The sequence below is a fragment of the Nyctereutes procyonoides genome, unplaced genomic scaffold (genome assembly GCF_905146905.1).
Source record: "Nyctereutes procyonoides isolate TBG_1078 unplaced genomic scaffold, NYPRO_anot_genome, whole genome shotgun sequence".
Classification (NCBI taxonomy): Eukaryota; Metazoa; Chordata; class Mammalia; order Carnivora; family Canidae; genus Nyctereutes; species Nyctereutes procyonoides.
This window is the reverse complement of record NW_026575142.1, coordinates 63,627,100-63,648,556: the sequence shown is the minus strand read 5'-3', so window position 1 is coordinate 63,648,556 and position 21,457 is coordinate 63,627,100. Positions and strand designations below refer to the sequence as shown.

Genomic DNA, 21,457 nt, shown 5'->3' with positions numbered 1-21,457 from the left:
GTTAAATTTAGAGCACTTTTGCATTTTGTCTTCATGATCATTGTGTTCTAATCTGCCAGTGTTAACTGTCTTCCAAGACATTTTAGCTTTCTGATGTTTTAGTTAGAACCTCTGTTACTTCTTAATTAATAGCTTAGCAAATGCTTGTTTGGTCAATCCTGTTAACAGAGAGATTGAAGACTCCTTTTTGATCTTGTTTTTTAACAAACCATAGCTGGAGTCCTTCAACCAGTTAGTGGTATCAGATACCTGGAAATTGTATTATAATTGTGAGGGTGCCTTTAAAAATTTGATCGAGAGGTTAGACCTCCAATGATGTGATAATTCGTAGTGGAATGTATACTTTCTTTAAATAGTTATTTAAAAGTGCAAAAACAGTGCATTGTAGATTATAGGTATTTAATATAGAGGTTTTATGGTTTGATTTAGAAATCACTTCATCTTTTATTCTAACCACGTATCTTTCATGTATGCAGCTCACTTTTTGTCCATTTTAAAAAAGAAACTAAAGCATGCAGAGGTGAAGTGCCTTGCCCAGAGATAAGATGGTTTATAGTGACAGTACCAAAATTTGAGCCCTAGTTTTCAGACCTTAATACTTAGGCTTTTTTTCCATAGCTATGCACAAATTCTCCACTGATATTTTGAAAACATCTAGAAAAAAAATTTGACATACATAAACAAATATGGTGGCAGTGTCATATGTTATACTTAATCGTTATCAAGGGACTGTTTCTAGATGTTCCTATATGGACAATTCAGTAAAAAAAATGAACTGCCATGGTGCATGTTCAAGGAGATAGAGTTCTGCATAACCTTATTAAAAAAGAAAACTGTATGGAAGACCTCGAATTATAGAAAATATAATTTGCAGAGGAAAGAGAGGGATGTAGGTATATCTTGAAGACTTTAAGCTTATTTTGGTCTAAGTAGGATCTCCTACTGAACCCTATGCCTCTGCCTCCCTTTTTCTGAGCTTGCTTCTCTAAACATTTTGTTTCTTGTTTGCAAGTGGCTACATTTTGAGGTGAGAAGGCCCTAAAAGGTAGATTGTGATTATCAGACTCATCTTTTCATCTGAGCTAAATGGCTAGACTGAGCTACATAGCCTTAGAATAAATTTAGTTTTTCTAGGTGTCTATTGGGTATGATTGATAATCCCAGGTGCTTGAGAGAACACAAAGAATTGTCAGGTACTTGAAGCCTTGAATCAACTAACTATTGGGGAGGACCTCATTACTAGAATGCATAAATAGTTTTTGTGATCTGATAAAAAAATTTTTTGATTTTTTGAACCTGTGGTAGATCATAGTAATAAAATTTTATTATTAACTGAAATTTGGAATACCAGAGCCTTTAAAATGATATAATTTTATTCCCTCTTTGTTTCTGTTGGGAAAACAAGGCCAGTCATTAAGTGAAACTTCCGCAAAGAACCAAAAAGAACTCATGTCTCCGGTATTAGTTTTATCCATATCCCTGAGCCTGGCCTTCGCAACTAGTTTTTCGGACTCTCTAGGCACTGTTCTCTCCACACCAGTGGTTTCCAGCTTGTCCTATTCATTAGAATCATCAGGGTTGTCTGCTAAAAATATAGCTTCCTGGACCCTATCTTGGAGATTCTGATTGATTCATCTTGGGATGTTTTTAATAGGCACTAAAGTGATTGTGATGGCTTAGGTTGTCCAACATTTGGAAGCTACATCACTCCTGCACCATTTCCCATAGATAAAGTTTTGCTTTGTGCTAAAAGCTAGATAACTTTTTGGATCTTGCTTACGTGTAAAGCAAGGTTAACCTTGCTGAAGAATGTTGGAAATTCTTGCGCTTCGAAAATTTTGTGAACCTTTAAATTATATTCCAGTTTTGTCCCCTGATCTAAAAGATATCCTCACAGTCCTAATAAAAGACATTAGAATGTATAATCTGATTGTTTTATTTTTCTTTAGTTTGGTTTTCATGTAAATTTCTGTTGGAATTCTGATTTTAGTTAATCATCTGATGCTAATATTCTTTTAGCTTACTATACTAGGAAGAGCTTGGGATAGCAAGAGGTAGTAAAATCTGGCAAATGTGACCTATGTTTGTTTTGCTTTGCTAGGCTTGATATTTGAAAAGTATTAGCAAGACTGGTTCAACTTATAAATTGCCCATCTCTTATCTTGTTAATTTGTTCATTCAGCAATTATTATTTAAATGCTGCGTCCCTTCTACACTGACTAATGTCTCTATGGGGGGGGGGAGAAATATATTTGTAAATGGTGGCATAAATGTGAATTCGGCTGTTAGAATGAATAAACCTCTTTTAGCTAAATGTTCATGAACAGATTGGAGATCCAACCAAAATCAATTAATAAATAAAACTTTCCCTCTTTAAGGAGGGAAATTAAAGGAATTACAAGAATTTAAGATCAGGTGAGAGGGCTTAATTCTTTATTTGACTATGAAGAATAACAAGACAAATACACTTGCCTACAAACGTTTTAAGAGAATTTACTTAGGAGCCTTCTTTTCTCCTCAAGAACTTCATATTTCAGTACCAGACTTGTTTGTCCACTCCTTATATTTGTGAGTAAATAAATTGAGCTCTAGAATTATATCATGCCCCGATGGATTAAAATGAGGTTCTCTAAGGAAATGCTGATTCTGAGCCCTGAGATATAGCTGAGTAAATTTCTTTAAAGGAACAGACTCCTGTTGGTTCTTGGGCAGGGCAGGACAGAAAGAAACTCCTAAGACTGAGTTTTGCTGTGGGATGGTCAAGAACTTCTTTTTATTTTCCCCTCACTAAACAAATGATAATTTAGGTCTTAAGTGCAGGAAGATATGTAAAACTTACTCATCTTGTGTGAGAAATTAGCAGTGCTATTTTGAACATTCAAGGAAATAAAGGGGAAAGTATAAATGAATAGGTTGCCTGTATTCTCTCTGTATGGTATCCCCATTTCACAGAGGGTGTTTTGAAGAAAAATTTGCTTAAAAGTATAACCTTTTGTCATAAGTTATTGACATCTGTAGTTGTGGTTTTTAAAAAAATTTTGTGATGCTAATTCCTTGGGAAACAAAGCTTACTTTGAAACGAAAACTTTCCCCCAGTGCAACATGTTTGAAATGGGCACCTAAGTAGTTCTTGCCGTGTTGCCACCATACCCACATTAAATTTATTATTTATTATTACTTAGCAGTTATAACCATGGCAAGTCATTTTTTGGACTGTGGTTTCTACTGTACTACATGGTAGATGAGGGGGCTTTTTAAGGCCTTTCTAGATTTGGGATTTGGGAGTTACTATTCAGTTGGCTCTGCATGCATGCTCAATACTCATCTCAGAGAGCTAAAACTTGGGTAATGTGCTGCCCAGGGCCTGACCACACCCATGGGGAAAGGAAGAAACCTTCTCAGAGGGACAGGGCCTTAGCCCTTGCTTAGCTCAGTTGACCCTTGCTCTTTAGGTTAACAGGCTCTTTGTTGCTTGGAGTAATTGCAGGTTGTCCATTGAACCATTTCAAAGAAGCATATAGAAGGAATAACAGCCTATTTTAACTTGAACTAAAATTGGCAGAACAATTTAATATTTTAAAAAAGTCTTGTTGAAATAGTTGGTTTTTAATCTCATGTAAACACTAATGAAACTGAGTGGCTGCAATTTGTGAATGTGTGTTCTGAGAAGTTCAGTTGTAAATTGGTTCTTTGGAACATCTTCCATAGGGACAATATTAAAAGGTAGATAAGTGTGGTGTAGGACAGCCACCTATTTAACTCATGATATTACTATAATACTTCTTGATGACTAATAATAGTAGCTGATAGTACTGTAAGTTAGTTTTAGAGAGAAGTACATATGTATGTGTCTAGTTTTCCTTAAATTTGAATCATAAATATCTTAAGTGAAACTTTCCTGATGTGGGATGATAATATTGATTCAACACCATTAAAAAAAAAAAAAGAATCAATGCCACTATTTACAAAAGGGAAAGATTAAGTATTTGAACAGGTTTAGTGGGATAGATTGCTAGTGCCAGCAGGAGTTCTGAAAGGGGCTCTAGCCACTTTTACTGATCCCTTCACTTCTGTTTGCCTTTATATATGCAGGGATACATATGTGCTGAAAAGAATAAGACAAACATGGTCCGGTTGAACCCACTTTAGTATTTGACCTCCTTTTTACTGAGATCACCTCTTTCACCCACTGTTACAGGTCCTACAGGTAGTTCTCCCCACCCCCCACCCCCCAGTATACAATGATGTTACTTTTTAAGCATTATTCATGACCTCATCAAGAAATCCAATAATTTTTTTAAAAAATATTGTCCATGCTCGGGAGCAGTAAAACTTTTGACCACCTTCTCTTTGAAACACCTGGTTTCTGTGATGCTTGTTTTCTCCCCCACTTCTCCCATAGTAGTATAGCATCCTAACTTCTGCCTTGTGAGACTGACAGTTGTTCATTTTCTGGCTTTCCTTTCATAGTATAAACTCCATGAGGTCAGAGACTGTCTTGTTCACTGCTCTGTAGCTAGTCCTAGGCCTAATATCAATCTTTATAGGTAAAGAAAGAAGAATATTTGTTACATGAACAAATGATTTTTTCCCCCCTGTTAACCGATGAGATAATTCTTCAAGTTCTGGTGTTGGTTCTGCTATTTCTCACTTTTTTTTTTTTTCCCCACTGATACTGATGCCTTCAATTACTGTCTACGCTGAGCATCCATATCCATCATTTTGACTACTATCCCTGAATTTCAGCCCCTCTTTTTTTCCCAAGTTTAATATGAAAAGGTATTCACAATTTATTTCTAAGGGGGAAAAGTAGATTACCAAATGGCCAATTAAGTAGTTAAATAGAAACAGCAGGACAGCAGTTGATAATTACCTTCTTCCTCTTGCTACTTGCTTGGGCCCACTTAGTCTTTTATGTAACTGTACTAGGTCTCTTAGTTTCCCCTGCCATCGCCATCAGTTTATGTTCCTCCATTCTATCCTTAACAGTCTAACCAAAGTAATCGGCTTAAATAAGTGATCTGATCAGGTAATAGTTTTCTGTTAACCTATGGAATAAAACTTAGGAATTGGCCTATTTATTTTTATTTCTTTATTTGGTTCTGTGAGGTCAGAGAGCAGCTTTCAGCCCCCAGACGAAAAACTATCCATATTTAGAACTACCAGAAATGGGACTAAACTGTTTGCATAGGTGTCGAATTCCCCTTCACTGGTAGATATTATGGAAGGATAGTAAGCAGTTCTCAAATGGGATAGGTTATTAGAGCTTTTTGAAGGTCTACATACTCTGGGCCTTTGACTATATCTTTTAAACTGCTTAGGTCTTCCACATCTGGCCCAGATAAGTTTTAATGATCAGGACCAAATCTTAATCACCCCCCACTGCATCTTGCACAGAGTGGGTGCTTAACACACATTTATTCAGTGAATGGGTATTTTCTTGGGTATAGGTATGCTGAGGTTCTTTGTTTCTACTTCAAACTTAGTTTTTTTTTATGTGGAATTATTTCTGGATTGAGAATATTAGGATGAAGTCTTGATCCTCTGCATGTGTGTTCTTAGTCAAGTCATCTCAGAATTTGCTTTTCTATAAGATTAGAATGGCGGTTAATGTAAGTTACTGTGAGGACTAAAAGTGTTTTATGATCTGAAAATGCTTTATAAATGGTAGAAATTATTCAAAATTGATGGTTTTTAAATACATATACCAATATACATTGTTTAAAATATGGTATGTCACTAATACTACTCTTTCACTTTAGAATTAGGCTCATCTTTTAGCCTACCAAAGCAAATAAAGATAGTGACTTTCTCTTAAAACCCAGCATATTTCCTCAGCTCTTTAAGGCAAAATTTCTCTCTTATATTTTTGAACTCTCAGTATTTTGATTCTAAACTAACAGTGTCAATGGATCTCTCTACTTAGTTTTTGTGCCACATTTGGACAAAGATTCAGGAATACCACTGGCAAAATTAAATAACATTTTCCCCCAAATAGACTACATTTGATAGAATTTTCCCAGTTTTAAAATTTTCTTTAAATCTTTGGTGCTTGGCTATGTTTCTGTTGTTATTTTTTAGGTGGCAAAATCAGTGAGCTATTAGCAAAAAGATTTTAATCTAACCACCTGAATTCTTTTTTTCTTAATTCTTAATGCAATTCTCTGTAAATATTAATGCTTTATATATTTCATAGTTCTAGTTTTATGTTACATATAAATGCTATATAAATGCTATAATTAGACATTTTGTTGATACTTTGTTGTATTAACTTCTTTGATTGTGTTTTGAGGGAACTAGATGTGTCATTATTCTATGGTGCTTCAGGGAGCACTCTCTCTTAGTTGAAGATGAGTGGGTTCATGAATCATAGCTTTGTGAATTAGTACCTAACAAGGGAAAATTAGTGTAAGAAAAGGTAGATTCTTGAGTCTGAGGAGGAAAAGAGAGGGCTCACTGATCAGGAGTACCTTCACAAGTAAGATACATTAGCAGATCAGCTGAGGAACACAGGAAAATAAAGCTATTGGTGTTTGTAGTTTTCCCTTAATATAGTAAATCTCTGTTCTTTCTTCCCTTTTAATCAGATCAGTATATATTTTGTGCCGTATTCTTTTATCACAAAAAAGAGAAGAAATACTGCAGTGAATGAAGATTCCTCTGCATTTTAGCACTGCTTTTTCTACTGTAGTTGGCTTTTGAATGAGGATGACAATGGAAGAGATGAAGAATGAAGCTGAGACCACTTCCATGGTTTCTATGCCCCTCTATGCAGTCATGTATCCTGTGTTTAATGAGGTAAGTGCGTGAACATTTCCTCATGTGATAGATCATCTGCAATTCTTGATGTCTGTCTCATTTATTCATTTGTTTGTTCCTTCATATAACAAATACATAAAGGAATTTCATTTATGTGTTAGGCATTGTACCAGGACTGGACATAAAACAGTTGAGGGGGTTTGGGGGAGACCTAGATATGTTGCTTCCCATCTGGAGGTTTCACTATAAAAGGAGAGACAGACATTGAACAAAAGGATACAAGTAATTATATAAATGGGAAGTTGTGGTAAGTGCTGTGAAGTCACAAAAAAAGGTGTGTCACTTAAAATAGGTGGGATCTATGTTCTATGTTAGGGGTCAGGGCCAGTCTCACTGAAGATGACACATATATGCTAAGATTGAAAAGAGATAAATAAGGGTTAAACAGTTGGGTTTGGAATGTGTACATTATAGGTAGCCAGAAGAATGGGTACAAAAATACCCTGATGAATTCTAGTCAGTAGAGACAAAACATTTTACTAATAAATGGAAGATACCTTGCTTTAGTATCTAGAGAAGATGTAGTTGCTTTTTTATTTGAGGAATTTTCTAGGACTTAATACATTTTCAGTTTTTCTTTTTTTTAATATTAATATGCCAAGGTGTTAGAGAATTAGAGCTGGAAATTCCTTGGAAATAATTTAATCACGCTCCTCCTTTTAAATGGTGAACCAAGTTCCTAATATGTGAAATGATGTTCCTGAAATTACGTAGGGCTAAATCTAGGATTCTAAATTCAGTGGCTTCAGCCTTAGCCTTTCTGTTTAATTAGGGTTTTTTTTGTTTTGTTTTTGTTTTGTTTTATTTTGCTATTAATTATAAAGCTATCAACACTATTGATCTTATTGTTACTGCTGTAACCTGGAAACCCTCACCATTTCCAGTGACGATTCCTTTTTGTAAAGTTATTTGTATAGGAGTAAGATTCTGTATTTCAAAGCCTTTTCTCCCACATTATTATATTTAATAATAATGTATTTGATGCATTTGTGGTCTTAAGTCTTGGGGACAATAGAAAGTGATTCATCTTCTAACTTGGAAATCACAGACCTAGTTGCCATTTCAGACATACATTTTGAAATTTCAAATGCTATCTATCAAATAATGTTATTAGGTTCAGTGACCATAAAAGAATACTCAAAAACAGTAGCTTGGATAGAAGTTAATTCTCTTGCATAAAAAATTGTGGAGGTAAGTGGTCCAGTGTTACTATTATTATGACTCAGTGTCCTAGTGCCTACTTTCCATTATCAAGGTCACTTTAGCGTGTGAGATGGCTGCTGAATCTCTACTCATCATGTCCTCAGTTGTTTGGAAGACACAAGAAAGTGGAACAGGAGGTGGGATGTTACTTCCAGCTAGTTCAGCTTCCTTCAAGGAACCTTTCTGAAAGTCCTATACAGGACTTCCATTTACATCTCATTGGCAAGAATTTAGTCTTATGATCACACCTAGCTGGAAAGGAGGTTGGGAAATTTAGTTTTGTTACTAAAGAGGAAGCAATAGGAGGCATCTTTTGAAAAACGTGTCCCTGTTATACTGATACTATAGTAGCGTTGGAGGCACTCTCTTAGGGCTGGTAATACCCATCTCTGGCAGGTATAGCCAGCCTCCCAGTAATTAATTCCACCATTTTGTTTTAATAATGTACCCACTCATTATAAGACTACAGTTCTTGTTAGAAGCAAGTGCTTCAGTTCTGTTTAGTAAATATTTACTAAATGTCAGCCATTTATTTGCTGAGTAGTCTGCTAGGGTCTGGAAATGTGGAAAAGAAAAAGGCATTATACCTCTTCTCAAGAACTGTAGAGAACACAGATGTTGAAGCATATACATTATTTAATTATACTTATACCTTACCTTGAGGCAAGAAGACAGTCACTCAAGCTATTAAATAACGTGCGTTGATGATTAGTATTTTAACATCTCAGGTGCTTCAAGACCATTATGGCAGTTCTACCCAGAGATGCTCCTTCTTCTTGGGTCTGTATAGCTAGCTATCACTATGGGCATTTGGGCCAAGTTATTTGGGGCATTTCTATATTTATCTAGTGTTACGAGTCTTTACTTAAAGAAAGGACAATTTACATCGCAGAGCTTCTGTTTGATCCTCTAGTTAGTGAAAAGGAGTAAGAGAAGCTTTTTTCCTAACAACTAGAGTGGTCTTTTCTTACATATGGAAAATGGATTTTATATGAATCTTGCCTTTGGAAAATAGTTATATAGGATATGAGATTCTGATAAAATGAACTATTAGGATTAATACTGATGTATTTTCTAATTTATTAATGTGTAAGAAAAATTAATTTGAAAGCAAAAGAAAGGCTATGAATGGGCTGGTAAATCTCTGCCAGAAATAAAGGCAATGATTCTCGACAGATGATACCTAAAAATATGTGGGTTAATGGGACCAGAATTGGAATGTGTTGCCAAATGTTTCATAGTTGGTTCAAGAATTAATTGTTAAAACTGATTTGAAAATCAAATGGCTAGATATAGCAGACTGAGCTACTATGTCATATTGTCAGGGTCTAATTCTTGAATTTATGATCTAATATCATGGCAGCAAGCATTTTATAAAAAGTTATTTCTGCCATGTTATTTAAAAACAAGTGTGTTCAGAAATAACAGGCTTTTAGGAATAGTGGTAGTAGGTCTCTTTAATAAGGATATGAAATCTGCGGCTTGATTTAGGAATGGAATAAAATGTACTTTCAAATGTGAAATGCTCAGTTGAAAAGAATAAAAAACTGGCGTTGTTCTCTGACATTCCAGTGTATTAATTTAACATCTAAAATGAGACATCTCTGGGGATCCCTGGGTGGCGCAGCGATTTGGCGCCTGCCTTTGGCCCGGGGCGTGGTCCTGGAGACCTGGGATCGAGTCCCTTATCGGGCTCCCGGTGCATGGAGCCTGCTTCTCCCTCTGCCTGTGTCTCTGCCTGTCTCTCTCTCTCTCTCTCTCTCTCTCTCTCTCTCTCTATCATAAATAAATAAATTAAAAAAATAAATAAATGAGACATCTCTGATCAATTAAACTATAGTTCAAACATAGATTTTTCTACATATCTACTAATGGGAAAATTAGAATTTAGTTTGACTCTGTTTTCCTGTGTTATGTGGATTTAAAGATAAAATGGTGGTCAAATTAATTTTATAGAAAGTAGTACCAGAGTAGAGATGAATGTTTAACTCTGGAGCTAAATTACGCACTTAATTTTGTTCACAATGCATTGTAAGAGTTAAAAAAGCTTCTGCATTCTCACCTTAATATTACATCCATAGTATCCACGGTAGTCTGAAAGTCATCTTGTAGAACAGATTTTTAGATAGTAGGGCATCCTTACACCTGGGAAATTTTAGTACTATTACTCCAGTTCACAAGCAAAGTTATATGTGGCATTCTGGGAGTCTGATGCTTGCTAAACTTAATGAAGCTATGCCAAGATAGCTGAGAAAGGAGTAGTCTTCTTAATCAGCTGCTACAGAGTTCAGAGTCCAAGTATATTGCATGTGTTGTAAATGTACTGTGAAATAGGTCTCCCAGTTACCTTGGAATAGTGAGTTTATAGAAGCCTCATGACAGATCTTAGATTAGGTACTCATGTGCTGTATTACTTTCTACTGATTCTTTGTGCATGGAGGAGGAGAGAGGTAGGGTTCAATTCTTCATTCCAGGAAAAGATATACCATGTTATCATCATTTCTTATGACTTTTTAGAGAAATTGTTTTAAGGTGATGTATAATTTCTGAAGAAATAGCTATTGTATTTTGAGATAGAAATAAACAGTTTTGCAACCAAATATGAATTTTAGATCACCAAGGGTTTATATGTTTGTTTATAAATCACACAAAAATGGTATTTCTAAATAAGTAATTAATACTCTATTCAGAAGCATCCAGCCTAGTTCTTTCTGCCAACTCAGCAGAATATGCAACTCTTAATTTTATCCAATAAGCAAATGAAATCTGGGAATACTTCTCCAACTTCACATACCTAGCTATCCCCCCCCTTTTTTTTAATTAAAAAAAAAATCAAACCCTCAAATTGGAGCATAGTAAAAACACACTTCTCCACAGTGAATGCCTGGGTTTTACCTGCAGTACCACCGTTTAGAGGTGATTACAGTTAATATCTTGCATAAAAATTGCCACTCTGTCCCTTACTGTAGGCTATGTAATCTTATCTTTCCTTATTTATGAGATGTTGCTAAACCATAATATACTTATTTCTCATAGCTCTGTGAAATAAATGACTTAATATATTGTAGTGCTGAGAATAGTACTAGGAATGTAGTTATTCAAGTCTTTCATGCAATTTTCTGGTAGAACTGTGATCATTCCCTAGAGTTTTGCATTCTTGTAGGCAAAGATTTTATTATTTATTTTAAAAATATTTTATTTATTTATTCATGAGAGACAGAGAGGCAGAGGGAGAAGCAGGCTCCATGGGGGAGCCTGAAGTGGGACTCGATCCCAGAACCCCAGGATCACGCGATCTGAGCCAAAGGCAGACACTTAGCCACTGAGCCACCCAGGGTGCTCCCTCCTAGGCAATTTTTAATGAAACATTTTTATAATAGGTGGCTCTGCTTACTTTTTTTTTGCTGGACAACATGGCAACCCCAGAAATGGATTATTTTAGAAACATTTACTACATTTAATATGTATAAAACACATGATTGCATTGGTCTTTTGTGTGCTAGCACAAAAGTTATAGGTAGCCTCTTGAGTCTATGTACTTTTGTTCTAGCTTTTTTTTGACCTGACTCCCCTCATTTTCATTTGAGTCATAGAGATGAACCTTTTATTCTTGTGCCTTTTTTTTTAAGTTATCTGTTTATTTAAGAGAGAGAGCATGAGCAGGGGGAGGGGCTTTGGAAGAGGGAGAAGCGGACTTCCTGCTGAGTGGGGAGTCCACCACTGGGCTTGATCCCAGGACCCTTAGATCATAACCTGAGCTGAAATCAAGAGTTGGATGCTTATTAACTGACTGAGCCACCGAGGTGTCCCTTTATCTTGTGTCTAAGCCTTGTTTGAATCCTTTAAAAGAATAGGATCGATAGTTTTTGTGTGGCGGGGGAAAGATGTCAGCATGGAAAAATCACGCTTGATTTTGAGGAAGCAAGATTTGTAGATAATTTAGAACCAACCTAATTTTTTTTTTTTTAAGATTTTATTTATTTACCTGAGAGAGAGAGAGCACAAGCAGGGGGAGGGGCAGAGAAGGAGAAGCAGGCTCCCCATTGAGCAGAGAGCCTGATGCAGGGCATAATCCCAGGACCCTGGGATTGTGATCTGAGCCAAAGGCAAATGCTTAACCCCCTGAGCTACTCAGGTGCCCCACTAACCTAATTTTTTTGACCTTAAAAAACAAAAGGAGGAATACTTTCAGAGAATTTAATGCAAGACCTGCAAAACTTGAGCAACCAAAGAATTAAATGGATTTTGTTTTTAAATTACAAGTGTAAGACATGGGCTTGATAACTAGAGTCAAGTATAGGAATGAAGTGATATCTTTGGAGGGACGAATGCAATAACTGCAGTCCCGATGGAATCAATTTATGTGTAAGCTTTTGAAATATTTTTATAAACATATGAGAGTTAAATTTGACAAGTTTGCAGTTAATAGTGCTCTCAAGTTTATCAAGAATAAACTACAGGAGGAGCTCACAAAACTAAGACTGGGGAGAATGTGAGGTTGGAGTGAGAGCTCCGCTGTTATGTTAGGTTCATTTCCCTCTAGCTGGGACTTCAGGAGGCACTTTGCCTTTTTGATAAGATGAGATTAGGTCCCCTTTTCTCTTGTGTTCATTCCCTTTTTTTCCTTGACCCTTTTTTTCCTTTACCCTTTTACTTTTCCTTTACCTTTTACTGGTGACATGGAATTCCTAGATGGCTGAAGCCCAAGGAAAGCCTCTCCTTGTCCAGGTATCCCTTAATGCAAGGTGTAATCATATGTTCCCTACTCCTCCTTTGAATTCAGAATCAATTACTACTAAGAAATGATTGCATTGGCTCTTTAAAGATACCCTAGCCAACAACTGTAATCCCAAATGCTAAAAAAATTACTAGGATAATTAGTGGAAGTTTTGGAAACAAAATGGTAATTCTTTTCTGTTCTAAACTTAACATAAAAACATGCCCATGTATGTTTCCAACTCTGAAGAAACCCGTAAGTGGGCAAATGGCCAAGGAAGGTGATTTTAAGAGGGTGCATTCTTCAGGGACCAGTTCAGACCTCATTTCCATAAAGACTTTTTTTTCTACTTCAGCTGATAGTGGTCCCATCAGTTTCCATGTAGCTGCTTACTTAACTTGATCTTCTGGGATTCCAGGACTATAATCTATTTTTTTGTATCTCTCACATTGACTTTTTTTACGCATGATTAGAAACACAGGGATTTGTTTAGAACAGAAAAAAATTACCATTTTCTTTTGTTTCCAAAACATCCAGTAATTATCCTAGTAATTCAGGTGACTTGTGCACAGGTTTTGGAGCCAGATAGATTTGTTATGCATAAATCCTGCCTCTGTGTGTACTAGCTATTGAACATTGGGTAAATTTATGCAAACTGAATTTCTGCCTCAGTAGAATAGAGATGATGATAGCTAGAGATTGTGAGGTTGAGATACTCTATATAAAAATATATAGCAAAATTCATTATACGTGCTAACTAAATGATAACTGTTATTAGGATACTACCAGAAGCTGGTACTCTCATGAAAGGTAAGATGAACATGAACTTTAATCAAATCATCCATCACAAGTGAAAGATCTAAAAGGGAAACACTTTTTATTAGGGAAGATAAGAACATATCTTGCTGTCTTAAGTATTACAGGCTACAAATTATAAATAGATTCAAGAACAATTTAGATAAATTATGGATGAGAGAGTAAGTTCAAATAAAAAAAAATAGATATGTGCTGTATGCCTGGTACTCCCTGGGCAATGGGGATATCGCATGAGTAATAAAGCCTGGTGGGTTTATTGGCAGACGTGTGGGTATATAATGTATCCCAAAATGACTCCCAGCAGTTCTGGTTGAGGTGCTTCACGGCTCACAGATTTGATTTAGTATATGCCTGACCTTTCCCTTTCTTTTCCAAGATACACATATGTAAACTTAATCTAGAAATCTGATGTCTGTCTTGGCTAATTTTATTAGTTCTTTGCTGACTTTTCTGGGCCTCTTTTACTTGCCTTGACCCTTTCACATACCAGCCAGGGCAGTACAGAATAAGTTAATAATGCTGATACTTGAAGGTACACATCTGACTCAGACCTTTGACTTGTTGAAAGAGGTCAGAGTGTGGTGTAAACCCAAATAAGGAAATGGTTCCTATCAGAGTGGAAACATTCATCCTGTCTGTCTGCCTCTCCCTCCCTTATGCAAGATCTTGACATCAGAAGAGCTGTATTATAATTTTAATCTTAAATAGTATTCGTTACAATTAAATGAATTCTGTGGAAGAAGAAAATTTTTCTTTTGTGGCAGCATACTTTAATTTTATAAGCTTATATATTGCTTTTTTGCTGTATTTGTCTACCTGGTCCTCTTGTGTCTTCTCTTTTACCTAGTAAGGCAAGGTTAGATTTTACTGGATTTGTAGAAGCCAAGTTTAAAACTGAATTAAATGGTCTATTATTTATTTTTGGAGATAAAGTATTTATGTTGGCACATTTTGTTGCTTTTATGTGTATAGTTTGTAAGGAGATAAAGTTCTCGGCATTTCTGTCATGTTTAGAAAAAAAATTGGTTTAATAAAGTGTAGGCGATTCCTTAGATATGTATATGTGTATATTTGTTGTCTGTAAAGGAAAACTTATATTTATTGCCTCAAGGATTGAAAGGAATATTTATTGCAAGATAGGATATGTTCATAGGTTTTGGTAAAAATATTCCACTGGCATAAAAATCCTATAAAAGTTACATCGTTTTTGAACATTTAATGTTGTCCCCAATAAAAAAAATATATACATTGAGTTTTATTGAGTTAATTGGCCCAGTCTTTAGGGATTAAAAGAATATGAATTTAACTGAAGGTGGTTACTTTAAGCCTAGCAGTTAACTCTTCAACAAATGGCATTATTTTTATGGAATTGTATGTCTCTTTGGCTTGCTGAAAAGTGAATTCTGTAAAGTGTACAATAAAGATATGTGTCTTTCAAAATTGTAAACCTCACATATTTGATACTAAAATTAAAAGCTTTGATACTGAACTTTTGATTTAGTATTTTAGGTAACCTTTTTTTAATCTGGATAAAATAGAGGACAGGTGATCCGCAGTCTTTATTTAGGATCAACTCTTTTGTCAGTACCATTTGCTATTTAATAAAATAGACTAAACTCAGCTTAATCCTTGGCTAAGGGATTGTAAAATAATTTAAAAGGGGTGAGGTAATAAATATAAAAAAATCTTAATAAATGTTTTCTTGTTGTTGGACATTGTCTATTCAGTGCATACCCAGTTTGCCCTATATTTGCAACAGAACATTGGGAATTGATCTTGAACCGTATTTTCAATAATTGAAGTAAATATGTTTATCCTTTCTATGGGGACTTAATACTATTTTGCATTCTGGATTTATCGTAAATCTACTTTCAAGGTAGTGTGTCTTTTTTTTTTTTTTTTATGATAGTCACAGAGAGAGAGAGAGAGAGAGGGAGAGAGAGTCAGAGACACAGGCAGAGGGAGAAGCAGGCTCCATGCACCGGGAGCCCGATGTGGGATTCGATCCCGGGTTTCCAGGATCGTGCCCTGGGCCAAAGGCAGGCGCCAAACCGCTGTGCCACCCAGGGATCCCTCTTTTTTTTTTTTTTTAATGAAGATCTCATACATCCTTAATTTCTCATGGTTTCTAATGAAAATTTTAGGTAACCTGTGTATTCGAAGAATTAAGGTGATTTAGAATTTGCAAGTATTTTTGTTGATTGAATGATGGATTTATCAGTGTTATTATTATATAATGGAATATCAGAAATGTGCTTTTTCTGAGAAAATTGATTCTAATAGCGATTTAAAATTTATATTGCAGCTAGAACGAGTAAACCTGTCTGCAGCTCAGACACTGAGAGCAGCTTTCATTAAGGTGAGGTACAAATAATTTATGATGATGATTAAAATGTATGTTACATATAAATCTGAATACCATGTGATAATTGCCACTTTATTTCGTTTTAGTGAAAACCTCTTCACCTGTCTCACATCTGCTTTAGTGTACTCTGTAAAGCTTAAAACACTTCCCAAAAGTGAATTAAAACAAATGCTGTTTCCTTAGCATTCATTTTTTTGTTACTTTGTGCTTTGGAAATGGACTACTTTGGAATTTTCTCTCTTTAGGTTTAGAGTATATTTTTGAATTTCTTTTTTTATTATTTGACTTGATAAAAAACTGTTGTAAAAGTATAATTCAAAAAGATGTTTTCCATATTGCTTAATTACAGAACATAACCATTAAACAGTGTTTTTGATGGGAAAACAAGTCCTGTGTGTGGAACAGATTAAGGATACCTTGCAAATACACAGCCAAGTCACTCAGAGTGAACTTTTTCATTGTCTGTAGACTTGAACTGTTTGATACACGTTGCTGTTGAGGACTTGAAGTATAGCTAGTTCAAATTGAGTTGTACCTCAAGTATTAAATACACACCAGATTTTGAGTACTTAGTAAAAGAAAAAGAATGAAGAATAACTCCATAAGGAGTATTTTATATTAATTACATATTGAAATGATAGTACTTTGGATGTATTCTTAAAATGATTTCACGTGCTTGTTTTTACTTTTGTAACGTGGCCACTGGGAAATTTACAATTACAACGAATGATATTTGTTGCTTGCATTATATATCTGTTGGACAGTTCTCTTCTATATATTGGATGCATTCTTTCTTTTTTTTTTTTTTTTTTTTTTTAAATTTTTTTTTTAATTTATTTATGATAGAGAGAGAGAGAGAGCGAGGCAGAGACACAGGCAGAGGGAGAAGCAGGCTCCATGCACCGGGAGCCTGACGTGGGATTCGATCCCGGGTCTCCAGGATTGCGCCCTGGGCCAAAGGCAGGCGCCAAACCACTGCGCCACCCAGGAATCCCGGATACATTCTTTCATATAAAACTTCATCGATCCCCCTTCCTTTCCTAGTGTATATCAGGGTGCTCCAAACATCAATTTTTATTTATATTGTGTATGTTTGTTTCCATCAATAGCTAAAATAACATATCTCAGGTTAAAAGTATTTTAATGTTTAAATCTAGAATAAATTTATCATCAAGTTTTATTGGATTAAAACTCTAAATCCATCATGTTTGATTTCTTTTTTATTGCAAAGATAGTTTATTGAAACCATTCTTAATTGCTAGCACAGATATCACTAGACATCTCTCTTACCATAAGAATTTACATTGTATGTATTATGTTAAAACTGTTTTGATGTGATTAATACTCTAAAATGCAGTGCCAGTGTATACATACATAGTAGCTTCACTAAAATATGTTCTGACACATCTTTGGGTTAATGAAGAGAATGAATGAAGCAATACCAATTTGTTTTTTCTTTTTTTTTCCTTGAGCTTCAGTGTGGCTCTGGAATGGCATATTTGGTTATTAAGGAGGCATGATGGAAACTATTTTAAGCTAACTTGCTGACTATTTTGTTTGTGGCCGAAGAAAGGAAGGAAAGGTGACCTATTGCACAATATAGTATTGATAAGGCAAAAGTCAGTTTCTTAGCTTTCTTGATAGTGAGAACAGAGAGAAATTTCTCCTGTGGATCAGAGGACTCTGAAGTAATAGATGTATTTTCAGTATCATTTCTCAAAGAGGTAAAATAATGAATTTCATTAAGCTTTTTCTCATAAATATCCTTATATATAATCTGATGTTTTAGCTTGATGTACAATTTAAAAGCAAACAGTGTGTTTAAAGTACGTGGCTATAAAAGGCCTTGTTTAACATATGGATAAATTTTATTATCCATGGCACTGATTGTTAACTGGGGAAAGTGGAAGTTATTTTGAGAGGAAAACAAATTAGTCAGTTTTGCATTGATTTATTTTTATTATCAGATTTCATTTGTTAAATTTCAAATGGAATTAAAAGGGTGTGCATTAAAAAGATGAAGATTTTCGTTTTTTTAAAACTACAACTTACTTGAAAAAGATTTTAAAAGCCTCACCCAGGGGTGCCTGGGTGGCTCAGGCAGTTAAGCATCTGCCTTTGCTCAGGTCATGATCCTGGGGTCCTAGGATCGAGCTCTGTATCGGGCTCCCTGCTCAGCAAGGAGTCTGCTTCTCCTATTCCCTCTGCTCCTCCGCACACTAACACTTCCTCTTTCTCAAAAATAAAATAAATAAATAAAAGGCTCACCTTGCCATATATTCCTATATGAATAGGGATAATATTCTGAAAATATATATACATCTTTCCAGTTCTTTGACCACAAGTGTCATTTATCAAGGTTTAGTATTTATTTTTATTATCATGAAAAAAAGGATAAAAATTATTCCCCAAGAAAAAAATACTAATGAAAATTATCTTTTAAGATATCTATTCTCTTTTGTTCTTTCCCCCTCTGGAAAGTTCTGATAGGTTATGCTGTTGAGAATTACTGAATCACAAGAGTGGACGTTATTGCCTTTGGGGATAGTTTTTTCTTACAGTTGGCTTCTTCATAAAAATTGAACTTCCACAGAACTCAGAGTTCTATTCTGAGAGAAAACATTAAAGTATAGATAGTTTAAAGTCTCCAATTTAAGCACAGATCTATTTATTTTGTCAGTCAGAGGAATTGGGTAAATTTAAGACCTTTAAAATGAAAAGTAAGTACTAGGATTTCAGCCAGAAGATACTAAGATGATTGTTCCCAAGCTAGGTGCTGAGGCATCCTGGCACCTCACAGCAAACTCAGATGGGCTCCATGAGTTATTTTCAAAATTTAAAGGAACACAGTGATACTAAACATTTCTTTGACACTATGTGAACTATGCCGGTTTGTAGTTTACAATTTCCTCAGTGTATTCGATTGGGCTTCTTCCATTATGTCATATCTTTGTGGAGTTGGAATTTTGGTCATTGCTGTGATAAAAAGTAAGTACCACAAGAATATCAGTGTTCAAAAGGAAATCGGGGTGGCAAGGTTTAGAAATTGTGCAGTGACCAACAGGTGAATGCATCTCATTAGTAAGAATCATGGTTATTTAAGAATGAAATAAAATGTTTTTCTTTTAATTTACGTTATTTTTTAAAGACCACTAAGTTGTTAGGACACAAGTACTTACTAAGTTATTTGAACTTGACTACTTAATACATAACCATTATTAAGGTATTTTTCTTAGCAATAAGAACATGGATAAGCTGAGAAGGTTAGAGACCTCCGTAAAATTTCTATAATGCTCAGTTTGGGCACTTTGAGGCTCCACTCCAGCTTGGTATTGAAAGCTTTATTCTCAGTCTTCTAGCATGTAATGATGTTGGCAGTTTATTATAACTTAGAGAGAGAGGTTTTTCTGCTGGCATATTCTGTAAGCACGTGGAGAGTGCTCTCCTACTTTGTAAGATTATTCATTATATAGGTAATTTAATGCTTTTAGAGAAAGAAGATAAAGCACAGTTATCAAATACTGGCTTATACTGTATGTAATTTTGTGGCAGCTCACCAAATTAATAATGTTGATAACTTTCGTAACCCATGTTTGTACAACTTTTCCCTTAAAGGTAACTCTTGTTTTGTAAAAATGAATTCTTTCTTGAATATATTCATGGAAGGAAAAATCAAAACATGCATAAAGGAAATGGAATTCAGTAGGATACACTTTATCGTTATTAATCTTTATCAAAGTGATTTCCTTGAATAGCATGTGACAGCAGTTAAGTGATCCCAAGATTGAGATAAATGTGAATATTTTCTTTCCCCATTCCATTCCAAAACCTTTCAGTTTTTGATACTTGAAGCCTAATGAGAAACAAGACGTTATAATGGAAAGGGCAATAGGAATGAAAGAAAGCTGGGTCTGCAGTGATACCAGAATGGAATTGAAAAGGCAGAGGTTAAATGTGCTTGACATATGTGGAAGCAAATAGATTGCTGTCTGCTTAGGATCATAAATTGTGTTTCTGTTTGCTGTTTAATATTGGACAAAGATGATAGGAAATCATCAGCATAATGATTAAAATTAGCAGGCATCCTAAAAGAAACAAACTTAGAGTGTCATTATAAAATTTTTAAAAATAATAAAATGGGAAAGAATTACTGGGAGAAAACCAAAATCTGAAAATTAACTCTGGTAAACTCAGAGCTTTCTATGTTCAGTCTTGAGCTGGCTAGAAGATTTTAGTGCCCTAGTGAGTGTAAGTAACAAAGAACTAATGCAAACTCATCAATGAAACAAGCTCAGGAGGTAGCAAAAGTATTAAATGATGTTCGGTAAATTATTCTTGCTACAGATATTCTTGCTACAAAAGGAAATACTCTTGCCACAGAAATAAAATAGGAAATGAAAATCTTTATGTGGAAAAGTAGTTAAAGGATTAGATAGCTTAAATAAAACCTACAAAAGAAATCCATTTTTTTGTGTTTGTTTTGCCTTTGATTTTCCTGACATTCTGTTCATTTAAATGCAAAGAATCTGCAAAGTACTGGTAAGATAAGTTATTGCTTGATCCTTAAATTGGAATATTAGCTAATGAAAAAAAGCTTAAAATCCTTAGTGTATTTAAACTACTGAACAGAGTAATTGATGGATTACTAAAATATATATAATCTGTTATTTCTATTTTTGTTACCAGTTTGATTGCAAGTGAGTGTAGAAGAGAAATAGGAAATGTTAAGTACTTTATGTTCAAATGGCAAATGGGACCATGACTATAATAAGAAGTCTCCCATGCATAAGCTCTGACAAAACATAAGTGAATGCCATCATCACACCTACTTTACAAAGATTTCTGCTTTTGTAAGTTGATTACTCTCAGAAGTTCCCAGCAGGTTCTAAACAATTAAGTTTTGGCTTTAAAGTGCTGATTGAGCTTCTGTGTTTTAAAACTAGCTTTCTCTTCTTTATAGGCTGAAAAAGAAAATCCAGGACTCACACAAGACATCATTATGAAAATTTTAGAGAAAAAAAGTGTAGAAGTTAACTTCACAGAGTCCCTTCTTCGAATGGCAGCTGATGATGTAGAAGGTAGTCAGAATCTTGTTTAATTTTCTTACAGTTGTTGAAAAGCACTTCCTCCAAGTCTTTATTTGACGAATGGGCCTTCCGCCCCTCCCGCTTTCCTCTCCATCCTTACTGTTGTTCTTATTACTGTAGTGATAGCAGGAAAAAATCTTTATCAATTAATTTGTGTTTTTGAGATTTCAGAAATGTGCTGAAGGTATTCATAGATTATTTGGGTTTTGATATCAGGAATCCATTACATATTCAACATAAAGGTTTTTATTAAGTTCATTTTCTCCACTGACAGATATATGTTGCCATTATATTTGTTATGAATGTCACTACTTTAAGGTTGCCTTGTGAAATAGAGCTTCAGAGGCCTGATAAATTTGATTGAGCCTGTCTTATTTGTTTTTTTTTTTTAAAGATTTCATGGAATTTCCATTTATCCCAAATTGAAAATGTTTACAGTTTTCATGTTCT

The 21,457-nt window shown here is 34.9% G+C and overlaps 1 protein-coding gene across 1 annotated transcript in view; it reads left to right on the top strand.

The window, feature by feature from the left end:
- Window positions 1-21,457, top strand: part of PDCD10 (programmed cell death 10) — a 42,321-nt gene that overhangs the window by 11,399 nt on the left and 9,465 nt on the right. Inside the window, exons 2-4 of the mRNA XM_055308444.1 lie at window positions 6,588-6,798; window positions 15,861-15,914; window positions 20,881-20,998. Of these exons, the coding sequence (XP_055164419.1) occupies window positions 6,703-6,798; window positions 15,861-15,914; window positions 20,881-20,998 (268 nt within the window). The 5' untranslated portion in view covers window positions 6,588-6,702. The remainder of the gene's footprint in view (window positions 1-6,587; window positions 6,799-15,860; window positions 15,915-20,880; window positions 20,999-21,457) is intronic.